Source organism: Danio rerio, chromosome 18 (assembly GCF_049306965.1).
Source record: "Danio rerio strain Tuebingen ecotype United States chromosome 18, GRCz12tu, whole genome shotgun sequence".
Classification (NCBI taxonomy): Eukaryota; Metazoa; Chordata; class Actinopteri; order Cypriniformes; family Danionidae; genus Danio; species Danio rerio.
In genome coordinates, this window is record NC_133193.1 from 46,255,001 (window position 1) to 46,271,014 (window position 16,014).

Consider the following 16,014-nt stretch of genomic DNA (forward strand, 5'->3'; position numbering starts at 1 on the left):
TAGTTGAATAGATATTTTATAATGTATAGTGTTTTATGTTTTATAATTATTATTTTTACTTATTGTTATTTATCGTGTCATATATTAGTATTTTTATTAGTCAAATATTGTCTCGATTGTGTTTGATGCATTTCAGGGAATTATGTTGCAATACCCTGTCCTGTTAAATTTTAAATAATATAAATAATAATAATAATAATAATAATAATAATAATAATAATTATTATTATTATTATTATTATTATTATTATTATTACAGGGTTAAATGTGACTAGTTTTTCATTATTTTTTCTTGTCATACCCGTGCCAACTCTTATCATTTTTTTTCCATTGCGTTTGCTCCTGAGGAAATAGCCGTGTCAAAAATCAGCACATGTATAACCCTCTTAGCAGTTTGTTTGCTTTCTTCTGTGATTTACTCAGGATGCATTATGTTCCCTGCCTAAATGTAATTTCTTTTGTTTGCCATGACTATCATTATTTATGAGGAGAAAAAAAAATAAGGGGGGCTCCAAATCATCATAATTTAACTTAGTGCCGTCGTTTTCCCTCAAGAATCCTGAATTTACCACCCGGCAGTAAATGGAGCACTTGTGTTTGTCGGTAAATGTAAATCAACCCTGTGCAGCTGCAATAAGTGTCAAAATGAAGCTCTAACGCGCACCTTTTATCTGCGTCGAGAGTCAATACGCTACAGACGACCCCGGTGAAATGCTACCTAAGATGGAGTATTCTGCTAAAGACCTGGCATCTGCCCACATTTTCCATCGCAATCAATCCGCAGGCCTAAAGAGACAAATAAAACACACTGATTTCATCTCAGAGGAATAAATTAGGAAGACATTAAGCTGTTCTCTAGTGGTGTTATGAGGCTGGAATTTTTTTAACTTATGATATAATGTGATATCTTAAAAATTATTCATAGCAATTTCAATTTCATGGGAACTATTGCCACAACATGAATTAAAATAGCAAAATGTATGCATACTTTAATTTAATATTTTTGTTTTTCAGTGATAAAACATCATACATGCGTTGTTTTTAATACAGTTTTTTATACAGTTAAAGTAAAAAATATTAGTGCTTTTTTTTTTATATTTTTCTAATTATGTCATCTGAAATGTCGAGTGAAACATACCTGGCAACATATTTTAGATTTCACAAAAATGTGAGACACATATTTCCCATCACACTGGGTTCTTGAAACTTTCTGGTTCTTGAATCTGATTGGTTGATAACCCTGCAATATACTGCTGGTATCAGATCTGTTCTAGCCTCTTAATCAGTTCGCCAGCAGTGAGTGCCAATGATCGTATTAAACTCACTATTTTTGATAAATATTGCAGCTGTTAGACCACATCTTGTATTTTTGAGACTTTTTTAAGCGAAAATATAGTTTGTAGACAGCACCCTTGAATGGATTCTGGATCTGAAATGTAATCGAAACATACCTGTCAACATATTTTACATTTCACAAAAATGTAGGCTGAGGCACATAATTTCAATCAGACCGAGGTCTTGAAACGTTCTGGTTCTTGAATTTGATTGGTCGATAGCCCTGCAATATTCTACTAGTATCAGAACTGTTCTGATACCAGTACAATAAAATATGTACACATTTCAGATTCACAAAAGTGTGGACAGTGCCCTCGGGTGGATTTGTCATCTGTAATGTATAGCAAAGCATACCTTGCAACATATTTTAGATTTCACAAAAATGTGGGCTGAGGCATATGTTTCCAATCAGACTTCAAGTTATTGAAACTGATTGATTGATAGCCCCCCGATATTCTACTAGTATCAGGACTATTTTGAACCAGTACAACAAAATATTAACATATTTCAGATTCACAAAAATGTAGACAGCACCCTAGAGTAAATTTGTCATCTGTAATATATAGCAAAACATACCTGGCAACATAATGTTGATTTCACAAAAGTTCTTGAAACTTTCTGGTTCTTGAATCTGATTGGTCGATAACCCTGCAATATTTTGCTAGTATCAGAACTTTTCTTGCCTCTTAATCACTCCATCTGCACTGAGTGCCAAGGATGGTAGTAAACATAATATTTTGATAAACACTGCAGCTGTTGGACCTCGTCATGTATTTTTGAGACTTTTTAAAGCAAAACTAGATTAGATATAAATTAAACATAGATATAGTTCGCAAATATGTTGTTTATTTTATTAGGATAGGGCCTGTTTGAGAATTATGAGAATCATGATGGATGTATGTTTAGTGGTCTGTTGTGAAATGTAGTTTGTTTAGACCTTATCTAAAGGCAATATTTGATCACAGTCATCTGTTATTTACTCCAGAGTATATAGGTTTGACTGCAATGTTTAGTTTTTCAGCGTGATATATATTATTCTGTTATTATTCGATATATGACATTTAATGGCAAGTTCACTCTGCACAATTTTAGTCATCGACAGGTTTTGTTTGCCAAAAAATGCAAAATGTATTACTCATAATTCTTGTAACCTGCATATCCAAACCTGATCTCACATAACATATTTTAAGTTTTGTCAATTTAGTGGCTAATTCGTATGAATTATATGAGTTCAGTCGTTCTAAAATGTATAATTTTAAAAAAGGACACATGGCACCAAACCCTAGACCCAACTGTCATTGGATAAATAAATCAGACTCAATTGTATAAATGAGACTGCACAAATTTATAAGAATTAGCTACTAAATCAAAAAAGTTACGAATTTGCTGTGAGATTGTGTTAATAAATCCATAACCATTTTTTTCTTCATAATCTACCTATTTTTGTCATTTAATTGAAAACCACATCTCAGACCATTTGAATGGCAAATTATAAAAAATACTTAGCAGCAGGATATCATACCCAGTTTTGCATGTGGTTTTAAGTCCATGTGCGCAAGTCTACAAAGTGGTGCTAATGCATTTGCTAACTAAACCAGTGGTTCCCAAAGTGGGGAACAATGAGTAAAAAAAAAAAGTAAATAATTTACTTTAACTATTAGAATTACCACATTTTATCCATAACCTACAGGATTTTTTTTGTTTATAGTTACATAAATTAAAATAAAACACCAGATTAAAATTTCTGACATCTTTACGGCACTCACGTACATTAAAAATAAATAGAGACCACAACTGAACCTGGACGATGGTCTCCGAGTGGCATTCTTTAAAATTAAATGATAAATAGACATGGGCCTATTGGAATGTGTGCGCCGTTTAGTGCAAGGTTTATAAATTTATAATCACCTCAGAGGATATTGGGGGTTGCAAGTCGCTGGCATTGTTCTTTTGGAGGTCACGGGCTGAAAAGTGTTGGAACCCCTCCTGACCTAAAAAACATGGCACAAATTGGGAAGATGATAGCTGCACCGGTCTGAAAATAGCAAAAAAAACTCTTACATCGAGCCTGGTGCTGTATCGCGCCTGGTGTATGATAGGACCCTATAAGTTGAGTGAATAGGAATGATTGATTGACATGAGGTGTGGACATGTGGAAGTGCAGTAAATCTGAACGTCAGAGAGTTTGGCAGGTGTCGATACTGCAGAAAAATCAATTCAATCATTTCAGTTTTGATATGTATTGAATAAAGATACCTTTGACAACTCTCTCTCTCTCTCTCTCTCTCTCTCTCTCTCTCTCTCTCTTTCTCCCTGTAACACTGCCTTTCTATGCTGCTTTGCTTCAGTAACCAGTCTCTCTCTTTCTCTCTCTGGATCCCAGCATCGCAGTGGCTGATAGCTGTGTGACAAAGCCAGAGGCCCCTGGGACTGAGGCCCCAGAGAAGCCTGAATCCCCCACCAGGAAAGTAAAGGCCACGGCCTTCTAGTCGACCCCCCTTTCCAGAGTTCCCCCCCTAGAGTCTCTGTGTGGCATGATGGATCTTGAGTTCTGTCTGTTCTGAGCTCTGTGTGAGCAGCATTTGAGCATTACTTTTGGATATGATGAATTCTTGCCAATCGTTTGTTGTTACAATGCAAATTTAATCTTTTAGTTATGAGACTTGATTATTTGTGAGCAACATTATCCTGGAGTAACAAGAGAAGTTAGTTCTAAACCAGATGTAAATGACTTATAGTTAATCAATCGATCAGTCAATTAGTCAAATAGCAAAGTACACTTCAGAGATGGGGATTGTTTGAAAAAAGAAAGTAAGTCACACTAAAAGACTATGTAAAATATTAGAGTAACAACTACAAGCTTAAGTAACACTTCAAGAAACAACAATTATTTTTTTCCCCATTCAAATATAAAAATTTTCCTTTTATTTTGGTTTTCTCGTCTATTATTATTCTATATATTTTTTAATATATTAGTATATTATTCTATACATTTTATATATTAAAATATATTTTTCTTGAATCTTAAATCAAAATATATTTGTTTTTAAAGGCACTCAAAATTATTCTATCATTCAATATATTTTTGTATATATTATTCTATTATTCTATATTTTTTTCTATATGTTATTGTATTATTTTAATTGTCTATATTTTATTTTATTGTTATTTTGTGTTATTTTGTTCTATATATTATTTTACTTGATTCTTAAATCAAAACATCTCTCATATCAATGCCACTCAAAATTATATATATATATATATATATATATATATATATATATATATATATATATATATATATATATATATATTTACTGTATATTTTTCTACATATTATTCTAATATTTTATTGTTATTTATTATTATTTTTACTGTCAATTATTGCTCTTAATTCTTAAATCAGAATAAATTAGCATTTTTATATATATTTTTGCATAATAATATTAAAGAAATAAAAAAGAATAATAATTAAAGAAATAAATAATTTAATAATAAATAATAAAAATAAAATATTTATACAACAAAAAGCCAATCAGATTACAAAATAAAAAACTGTCTTAATGCAAAGTTTAAGGTACACCATTAAGTAGTTACAAATACATTTTTTATAATATATACAAATAATTTAATAATAAAAAGTTAAACAAAATATTTATACAATAAAAAGTCAATCAGATTACAAAATAAAAAAATCCATCTTAATGCAAAGTTTAAGGTACACAATTAAGTTAATACAAATAAATAATTTATAATGTATATAATTAAAAATAATATATGTATTCAGTAGCCTATAAAAACCTTAAAAAATTAAAATAAAATAAATAATAAATAATTAAATAAATAAACAAACAAACAACTAAACGCATGGACGAACAAATAAATGAATAAATGCACAAATAAATAAGAAATAAATATTTTATTTCTATTTTCTTATGGTTGATAACTAGTAGGACAGAAGTCCATTTAAATGATAAGTAAATGTCTTTAAAAGAAACTTTGCATGAATGAAAAACACAGTTGCCAACTTTAAGCCAAAATGTGAACATCTGAACATTCCCTGTGTCTTCTTTATTTGTACATACATCTCAGAAAACATAGGTTGGTATGAATGAATCCCCTATCATTTTTTTTTAGTATAGCTTTTTTTAGCTATAGTATTTAGCTTGACCAAATGCCATACAGTTTATGGATGATTTTTGCCGTCGTCAGAGCTGAAGAATGCCGTACAATATGCGCAAGCAACAAAATTTAGCTTTTTGAAGTGCACTTTCATCATGCGCTCTTTTGAAGTTATTTGTGTAACAATCATTCCTCAGGAGGATTCCTGTCTACTTTTTAAAGCGATTTCACACTGACCCGCGCTTGCAGTCTCTGCTCAATATGCTAAAACACGTCTTCCTACCTCCGATGGTCTCTCTTCTCTCCTTGTGTTGCCTTGCAAGCATGTTTCTGTCTGCATGTCCAGTATATAAGCCCCTGGTGAACAGTAGTGCCGCTTGTTGCTCGTATTTCAGCCATAGTAGAACTGTGTTTTTCTGTGTCTGATAGAAAACCTTTGACTTTATGTTTCAAAACATTGATTTTAGTGTGATGATGAAGATTTCACTTCTTTTTTTTTTCAAACTAACTAAAAAGATTGTTTCTGCTTTATATTGGTCACTTTTAACACTGAGAATACTCTCAGATCGTTTTATACTTACACTTTTATGTGAATCATAGCCAAACATCATCAAGTGCAATATTTTAAAGTCTGGATATGATGTACAGAGCATATTCATGACATCAGGAATACCAAATGTTTGTGTTAATTTAGGCTTTGCAGTCTCTGTGGTCTGTCCATTATTTCCACTTTATCTGTTCACCTGCGTATGCCACAGCCAAATCACCCTGCAGCCCAAGACCGGTTACTCACTGAAGTTAAGCAGAGCTAACCCTGGTCCTAATGGTTACACCTCTACTCTCTTCGAGAAGTACCACAGATCTTGTCAGGACCTTGGTTTAACACTTCAGTCAAAAGACTGTGCACACTGACAGTATAGTGTCCCCTTCACTTTACTGGAGAGTAAAGTGAAGGGGACACTATACTGTCAGTTTGCACTGTCTTTCAAACGAGATGGTAAACCAAGGTCCTGATGAGATCTGTGGTACTTCTCGTAGGGAGTAGAGGTTTAACCACGGTGTCCTGACCAAATGTCCGCCATCAGCCCTCACTGATCATGGCCTCTGTAGCAACCGACTCCCATGTGGACAGTTGTCAGGTTGCATGGTTTAGAACCAGCGGGGTTACATTGGTGCCAAGACCCAGATGGGAATGAGGTTTACAGGGTTGAGTGTAGCGGAGGCCAGCTAGTGAAGTGCTGTGCAGGTAAACCCTACTTCTCTGACCTCTAAAAGATGCTCTAATGACATACGCTAGAGGCCATGGTCTTTAGCCTACTTGTTTGAGCAACTGACTCCCATGCGGACAGTCGTCAGTTCAATCCCAGCTCGGAGCGGGTTGGGTGGTGTAGGACCAGTGGGATTCTATTAATGCCATGACATGGAGGAAATGAGGTTTAGGGGGGTGATTGTTGTGGAGGCCAGCTAGTGAAGTACTGTGAAGGTGAACCTCACTCCTCTGACCTCTGAAGGTGCTCTACCGACAGACACTAGTGGCATGGTCTTTAGCCTCCTTGTCAGAGTAACTGACTTCCATGTAGATGGCCGCCAGTTCAATCCCAGATGGTGTAGAATCATCGGGGTTACATTGGTGTTATGACCCAGATGGGAGTGAGTTTAAGGGGGTCAGTGTAGCGGAGGCCAGCTAAAGAAGTGCTGTGCAGGTAAACCTCATTTCTCTGACCTTTAATAGGTGCTCTTGCAACAGATGCTAGAGGCCATGGTCATGGCATCCTTGTTAAAACAACAGACTCCCATGCGAACAGTCGACAGTTCGATGCCAGCTCGGAGCAGGTTGGGTGATGTAGGACCGGCGGGGTTAAATTGGTGCCAGTACCTGGATGGGAGTGAGGTTTAGAGGGGTAACGGAGGCCAGCTAGTGAAGGGCTGTGCAGGTAAACCTCACTTCTCGGACTTCTAAAGGTGCTCTAGAGACAGACACTAGGAGCCATGGACTTTAGCCTCCTTGTTAGAGCAACCGACTCCTATGTGGACAGTTGTCGGTTTGATCCCAGGTCGGAGCGAGTTGGGTGGTGTAGGACCGGTGGGGTTATACTGGTGCCGTGACATGGATTGGCGTGAGGTTTAGAGGGGTGAGTGTAACGGAGGCCAGCTAGTGAAGTGCTGTGCAGGTAAACCTCACTTTTCTGACCTTTAAAAGGTGCTCTAGCAACAGACTCTAGAGGCCATGTTCTTTAGACTCTTTGTTAGAGCAAACGACTCCCATGCAGACAGTTGGAGCGGCTTGGGTGGTGTAGAACCAGCGGGGTTACGATTCCCAATCATCCCCATTCATCAAGTTGCTTTGTCACTGTCTCTCTACAGATAGTTGATGTGCGGTAGGTATACAGGCATTGTTCTGTGATTGCAGTCGCATCATCCAAGTCGATGCTGCACACTGGTGGTGGTGTGGAGGAACCCCCTCATGATTGTGAAGCGATCTGGATGTAAGGCTATACATGATGAATGGGCTAACAATATACATATATATATATATATATATATATATATATATATATATATATATATATATATATATATATATATATATATATATATATATATATATATATATATATATATATATAGACATGACATTACATTACATTACATTACGTTACCTCAAACCAATCCTGTAATATCAAACACAGCGATATTCCAAGATGTTGGTGCCCTAGTTTTCAAAACTTTAGTAAAACATGCCCTTTTCTTCACAATCGTTACATTAATAGAGTTATTTATATATATATATATATATATATATATATATATATATATATATATATATATATATATATATATATATATATATATATATATATATATATTTCATTAAACTAGATATTCATTTACAAAATAATGTAAACTTGACTGACTGCTTCTCTTCTAAGGATTGAGCTGTTCAGTGTGAGGTTGGTTCATGCTGTTTAAACTTCATAATGGACTAGTCTAGAAATCAAGGTGAAATACAAATCCAAACTTTTTAAAGTTCTAACAAAGTGTCTGATAACATCGACGTTGATAAGAATATAGTATGTGAGCTTAATGGCTTTACAGTGATGTGTCAGAAATAGTTAATTCCCATAATTTTCCATCCTCGTGACGGCATAAATGGCACAACTGTTGGCCGGTGATCATTAAAAACGCTACTGGCAATTCAAGGAGTCAATCACTGGATGGACAGTCTGTGAAAACAGATAAAAGCACAATGCAATAAGGCGTCATTTCTGTCCCCAGGGATGATTTTGTGATAGTAGTTCATTTTATGTTGACACAGAGATTTATAATCGATGCAATCTATTTCCTTGACTCTAAATGTGTTCCTGTGGGTACGATAATAATGTGCCACTGTTTGATTTTTGAGAGCAGTTTGGTCCAGAAGTGGGCTGGTATCGACTTCTGGCAACCAAGGCTGGAGTGATATTAAAGGCTCCGCGGCAATAATTTAACTTCCGTGCTCTAGAAGAGAGCGTGGTACAGTGACAGGGCTAGGACAGAGTTGATTATCAACACAAAACAACATTATTGATTGATTTTGGGTTTCCTTGAAGATATTTCACAGCAATCCAAATATCTCAGCAACCATCTCCAAGTAGGTACAGTTGGATGGATGGATGGATGGATGGTAGTTTGATAAATGGACTAATATGCAGATGGCTGGATTGATAGTTATTGGATGGATGAATGGATGAATAAACAGACTAAAATGCATTTGGATAGGTGGATGAATGTATAGTTATGTGGATGGATAGTTAGATAAACTGACCATGGATGGGTGGATGGGTGGATGGATAAATAAACTGACTTATATGCAGATGCATGGAGGAATGCTTAGTTGGATGGATAATTATGTGGATGAATAGATGGATGGATGGATAGTTAGATAAACTGACTAATATGCAAATGGATGGACGGATGGATGGATGAATATACTAATATGTAGATGGATGGATAAATGTGTAGTTATGTGGATAATAATGTGGATGGATGGATGGATGGATGGATGGATGGATGGATGGATAGACTAATATGTAGATGGATGGATAAATGGATAATTATGTGGATAATAATGTGGATGGATGGATGGAGGAATAGACTAATATGTAGATGGATGGATAAATAGATAGTTATGTGGATAATAATGTGGATGGATGGATGGTTGGATGGATGGATGATGGATGGATGGATAGACTAATATGTAGATGGATGGATAAATGGATAATTATGTGGATAATAATGTGGATGGATGGATGGATGGATGGATGGATGGATGGATGGATGGATGGATGGATGGATGGATGATGGATGGATGGATGGATAGACTAATATGTAGATGGATGGATAAATGGATAATTATGTGGATAATGATGTGGATGGATGGATGGATGGATGGATGGATGGATGGATGGATGGATAGACTAATATGTAGATGGATGGATAAATAGATAGTTATGTGGATAATAATGTGGATGATGGATGGATGGATGGATGGATGGTTGGATGGATGGATGGATGGATGATGCATGGATGGATAGACTAATATGTAGATGGATGAATAAATGGGTAATTATGTGGATAATAATGTGGATGGATGGATGGATGGATAGACTAATATGTAGATGGATGGATAAATAGATTGTTATGTGGATAATAATGTGGATGGATGGATGGATGGATGGATGGATGGTTGGATGGATGGATGGATGGATGGATGATGGATGGATGGATAGACTAATATGTAGATGGATGGATAAATGGATAATTATGTGGATAATACTGTGGATGGATGGATGGATAGACTAATATGTAGATGGATGGATAAATAGATAGTTATGTGGATAATAATGTGGATGGATGGTTGGTTGGATGGATGGTTAGATAAACAGATTAATATCCAGATGGACGGACAGTTTTGTGAATGGATGAATGGATGGAAGGAAGGATGGATAGATGGAGAGATCAATGTGAACAATCATACATAGATATGTTAATCCATACATAAATATGTGGATGGATGTATGGATGAATGAGTGAATGGATATGCAGATGGAAAAATATGCAAATACATAGATATGTATAAATGGATATATGTATGAATAGATGGATTATTCATTTTAGCCTAAATCTGAATATTAGGAATCTCACATTTGTAGTGTCCTAAATGTCATTTCCTCACACTTTTACCAGTCATTTTAAATCAGGCGCTGAAGCCTGAGACAAAAGACCAGCTAATCATTTGCTCCACCATATCAGATTGCAATTCCCCTGTTGCACAATTAGAAGTGGCATTAGCATTTAAATTACCAAATAAGATTGTGATCAACAGAGATCAATGGAGGTACCGGAGACTGGCCTCACTTCACATCCTGCCCACGAAGATCTGGACCTGAAGTCATAAAGACAAACAAAATAAACTTGGCTTCAGCAGCAAGCTGGGTTGTTACTCTTATTGCAAAAAAAAAGACATCATATTTAAACCTTCTCTTCTTCTCTCCGGATTTAGACAGCATCTCTCAATTGATAGCCTCACTTCCTTTGTCAAAGGATTCCAGAAAGTAATTTTGCTTTTTTTTTCCCCTCTCCTTCTGTCTCTCCTCCCTTCATCCTAACCCTTTCTCATAGATTACTCTTTTCAGAGCAGGGATTAGCTATGTTTTTCTCTCTATCCCTGTCAAATCTCCCCTCTTAAGCTGCCCTGAGCCTTTCGTGGCCGACAGACCAAGGAGAAGGCCAGGTTGTGAAGGTGGCCAGACATCCTCGTCAAAACCTCTACTTCTCTGTTCCTGTAAACAGTGGCTACATCATCATTCATATAGGTTCAAGTCTCTGTATGAACCAGTCGACCTATAGGCCTGTTCATGTCAGAACACTAATGTCTACATAATTACTGGATCTACTGGATTGACATTTGCATTTGACACGGTCTATGGATTTATATTTAACTTTCAACTACTCACCCGACTAACTAACACTGTGGCCAAAAATCTTTGTATTTAGTTATTTTTATTGGCTTATTGTAAATAGTAGTTTTGTTTAGGTATACTCAAACAAACAAAACAATAAATACATAATAAAAATGTTTACATAAATAAATAAATAAATACATTATTTATGATTAAGATGGATGGATGGATGGATGGATGGATGGATGGATGGATGAATGGATGGATGGATGGATGGATGGATGGATGGATGGATGGATGGACATGGATAATTAGGATTGATGGACTGATGGATGGTTAGATAAACAGACTAATATGCAGTTGGATGGATGAATGCATGGATGGATGGATGGATGGATGGATGGATGGATGGATGGATGGATGGATGGATGGATGAATAGATGATACATCAATGGATAATTAGGACTGATGGATGGACGGGTGGATGGTTAGATAAACAGACTAATATGCAATTAGATGGATGGATGGATGGATGGATGGATGGATGGACTAATATGCAGATGGATGGATGGATGGATAGTTATGCGGATGGATGGATGGATGCATGGGTGGATGGATGGATAAAAAGACTAATGCAGATGGATGAATTGATGGATAGTTATCCGGAGGGATGGATGGATGGATGGATGAAGGGATGGATGGATGGGTGGGTGGATGAATGGATGGATGGATAAAAAGACTAATGCAGATGGATGGATGGATGGATGAATGGTTAAATACACTGACTAATATAAATAGATTTATAGATAGATGGTTAGATAAATGTACTTATATGCAGAATGATGGATGGATGGATGGATGGATGGATGGATGGATGGATGGATGGATGGATGGATGGATGGATGGATGAACGGATAGATAAACACTAATATGTAGATGGATGGATAGATAGATGGATGGATGAATGGACAGATGGAGGGTTGACCATAATATTATGCAGATTTGTTGATGAATAGATCTAAACATCATATTCTCATTTGACCGACAGATATGCAGATAAACAGATTTTAGTTAAAGAAAATAAAAACAACGTTTTGATTCATGCAGAATCACTTTTACAGATAAATACAGTTTCCAAAAACAGGAAACAGCATACAAATGACAATTTTTTTCAATGAAAATTTGCCACAAAAAATAAGTTCAATCGTACAAAGAGCAGAATCTCTTGTTTACGTGCTCTCTCAATGATACAAACACACACACTTACTGTATAGTAATTGCACAAAATTCAAATTTGTCAGCTGAATCCTTGGTCAGATATGTGACTTTACTGAAAGTCATATTTCTACATGGTTTCAATTTATAAAAGTTGTGAAATAGTACAATAGTACTAAAAGTCATGTTTTACACCTTTTACCATGGTGTGAAATGCTGCATTGTTTTTTTTTTCTTCTTCTTTTCTTTTCTTCTCTTCTCAATTATTATATAATGGTTTTGTGTTTCATCTTATCTGTGGGGTTTTAATTACACCTAAGTGTTACAAGCCTATAATGGTTTTGCTTTTAGGTGAAGATAAAGCAACTAATTTGCTAAACTGTTGGCTTAACCGTTTTCCTTTTCATCCTGTTAATCTGCCTTATTATTTAATTAATTTTTAAATAAGAATCATTGATTCCAGTAAACTGAAGATTGTTGAAAATGTTATACAGCATGAGTCATTTAAGAAAAATACAGTTAAAATTTCCCTGGACAGCATGACCGTACCCGGGGTTTACTTTATCTTTAAATGGTTAGTTTACTAACGGTACTAAACTTGATGAAATAGCATACTATATAATCAACATCCAGTGTTTTAATATCTGTTGCTTTACAGATCTGTTGTACAAGAGGATAATGCTATAGATTTCATTTCGCTTCACAGTTTTGTACAGATAATATCACAATAACTGTTGCTTTCTTACTGAATATGGCCTTCAAAGTAATAGACCATCCATGCGGCACAGACTCTTGTTTGACTGCCAACTGTCAGTTTAATTGCCATGTATGCAGTGTTGCCAGATATTGCTTTGAGAAAAAAAATCCTCTATTAAAAGTACCAAAAAAGCTAAAATATAAGTTTAGGAAACATATGAAATCGTTGATTCTAAATTTGCTCATTTTAATTTATTAAAAACCAAAATAATTTATTTACGCTGTCAGTATAGTATTAAGTCTAATGACACAATGTTTGTAAGAACTATATTTGTCTGCAGCACTTTCCTTATGAGCTGCTTCACTGAGTGTGCATTTGACAGCTGCTGTGAGACAGTGTAATGAGTCAGGGTACAATAGAGTTCAGGGTCCAAGTGCAGTTTATTAAGAGAATTGTTAGGCAGGCAAAGGTCAAAACAGGGACAGACAGTAGCATGCAGATAAACCAAATGCGTAGTCAGAGTAAAGGCTAATGGTCGGGACAGGCAGGAAAACAACATAAATTTATAAACAAAGCAAAGGTCAGAAACACCAGGACAAGTAAACGCTTCGTAATTCTCACTTACAGTATAAGAAGACTCAGCAAAGAGTGTGTGAATGAGTTGACTTTATAGTCCCAGTAACTAGTCCATCATGAGCTTCCAGCTGTGTGTGTGTAATCAGAAGGAATCAGGAGCTGGTGTGTGAATGCAAAAACTTCTGGGAGTTGTATTTGATATAGTGGCAGATGTGTAGCTCTTTAGTGATCTGCAAAAGTTAGATGAGGTAGTGACAAGCATCTTGACGGTTCACACTGAAGTCTGGATTTTTTAATGTGCATTTCTTTTTTCGTACTTGTATGCAAAAAAATATATATATATATCAAGCACAGAAACCTTGCACAGGGAGTCCGATTTGTATTAATTCGTATTCCATGCATAGTCAATATAACCAGTGATGTTGACTAACTACTGAAACCAGTTTGTTCTCCTCTCTCCTTCTCAAAAAAAAAAAAAATAATAATTATTATATATATATATACAACATCAATCTGATGTAAACTTGACGCCCTGTGCCTGCTGGATACTGGACACAATTTGTCAAGTTTGACAAACAACATTTTTGACAAACAAGTCAAATGTATTTTTTAACGTCACAAATTTGGAAGAATTTTCCAGATTTAGGGTACAATGACCTTTAGAACTTCAAATTTTTCTTTTCTTTTCTTTTCTTCTCAAATATTTTATAATGGTTTTATGTGTCATATTATCTGTGGGGCTTTGATTACACCTGTCAGTATAGTATTTAAAAAACAAGTCCTTTGCTGCAAGTAACAGCATTCTGGAATTTGGCTTTTGCTTGTACCGTAGGATGGATCTGAACCCTCAAAATTCTCTCAAAATGCTTGTTACCGATGCAAAAAGGGAAACAAATAGCCAGATAAGATCTTTTTTTTTTTTCTTTAAATTGGACTGAAGTTTCAAAGGACTTGTGTAAATATGATTGACACATCTTGAGGTCAAATGCATTTTTTAACATACCCAAAATCTTCCAGACTCAATGACCTTTAAAACTATTTCTTTGTTCTTTTATTTTCCTCTCAAATATTACATAATGGTTTTATGTGTCATGTTATCTGTGATGTTTTAATTACAACAAAAGTGTTACAAGCACATAATGGTTTTGCTTTTGCAAAATAATTGATTTTCACTGTCAGTAAAGTATTTAAAAAAACAAGTTCTGTGCTGAAAGTAACAGCATTTTGGATGTATGCTTATACAATGGCTCTGAACCCTCAAAACCCTCTCAAAATGCTTTTTATAAATGCAAAAAAGGGAGAGAAAAAAAACAAGCCAGAGCAGGATTTTTCTTTAACATGGAGAGAAGTTTTAGAGGCATTGTGGAAATGCCAAGCAGGCACACAACGTCATAAGACTTTAATATTAAGTAAGATTTTGGTCACAATGTCAGGTGACCAAAATTCAATGTCTAGCCAGTGTTTAAGGCCACTGTTATTGTGACACCTAATAGCAACGTCAAATGAAACAAAACGTCAAGCCAACATTTGATATCATAGTGGTAACATCCACGCAAAGTCAAGCTGTAATATATTTAGACGTTGATATTCGGTTGATTTTAGATTAGATATTGTCGGCCTGACGTTGGGTTCCGATGTCAACACGATTTACATTTATCAACAAAATGCAACCTCCCCATGACATTTGGCTACAGTATCAATTTGATATCATCTTGACGTCCTCTATTTTTTAACAAGCCAAAAATCCAGATGAATTTTCCAGATTCAGGGTGCAATGACCTTTAGAACTTCAAATATTTATTTTTTCTTTTCTTCTCAAATATTTTATAATGGTTTTATGTGTCATGTTATCTTTGGAGTTTTAATTACACCCAAGTGTTACCCGCTCATAATGGTTTTGCTTTTGCAAAGTAATTTATTTATAGTCCTGTGCTGCAAGTAACAGCATTCTAGATTTTGGCTTTTGTGTGTACGATGGCTCTGAACCCTCAAAACCCTCTCAAAATAATTTTTACAGATGCAAAAAAAAAGGGAAAAATTTTAGAATTTTTTTTTTTTCAGTATTTTTTTACTTCAAAATGGACCGAAGATTCAGAGGCATTGCGTAGATTGACACAACATGAGGTC

The 16,014-nt window shown here is 35.3% G+C and overlaps 1 protein-coding gene across 13 annotated transcripts in view; it reads left to right on the forward strand.

The window, feature by feature from the left end:
- Positions 1-16,014, forward strand: part of nectin1b (nectin cell adhesion molecule 1b) — a 525,250-nt gene that overhangs the window by 417,439 nt on the left and 91,797 nt on the right. For 2 of the 13 annotated variants that reach the window (XM_073929161.1, XM_073929164.1), the window contains one exon: positions 3,719-3,796. The exons of the other annotated variants lie outside the window; for them this stretch is intronic. In XM_073929161.1, the coding sequence (XP_073785262.1) occupies positions 3,719-3,796 (78 nt within the window). The remainder of the gene's footprint in view (positions 1-3,718; positions 3,797-16,014) is intronic. 13 annotated transcript variants of the gene reach the window in all.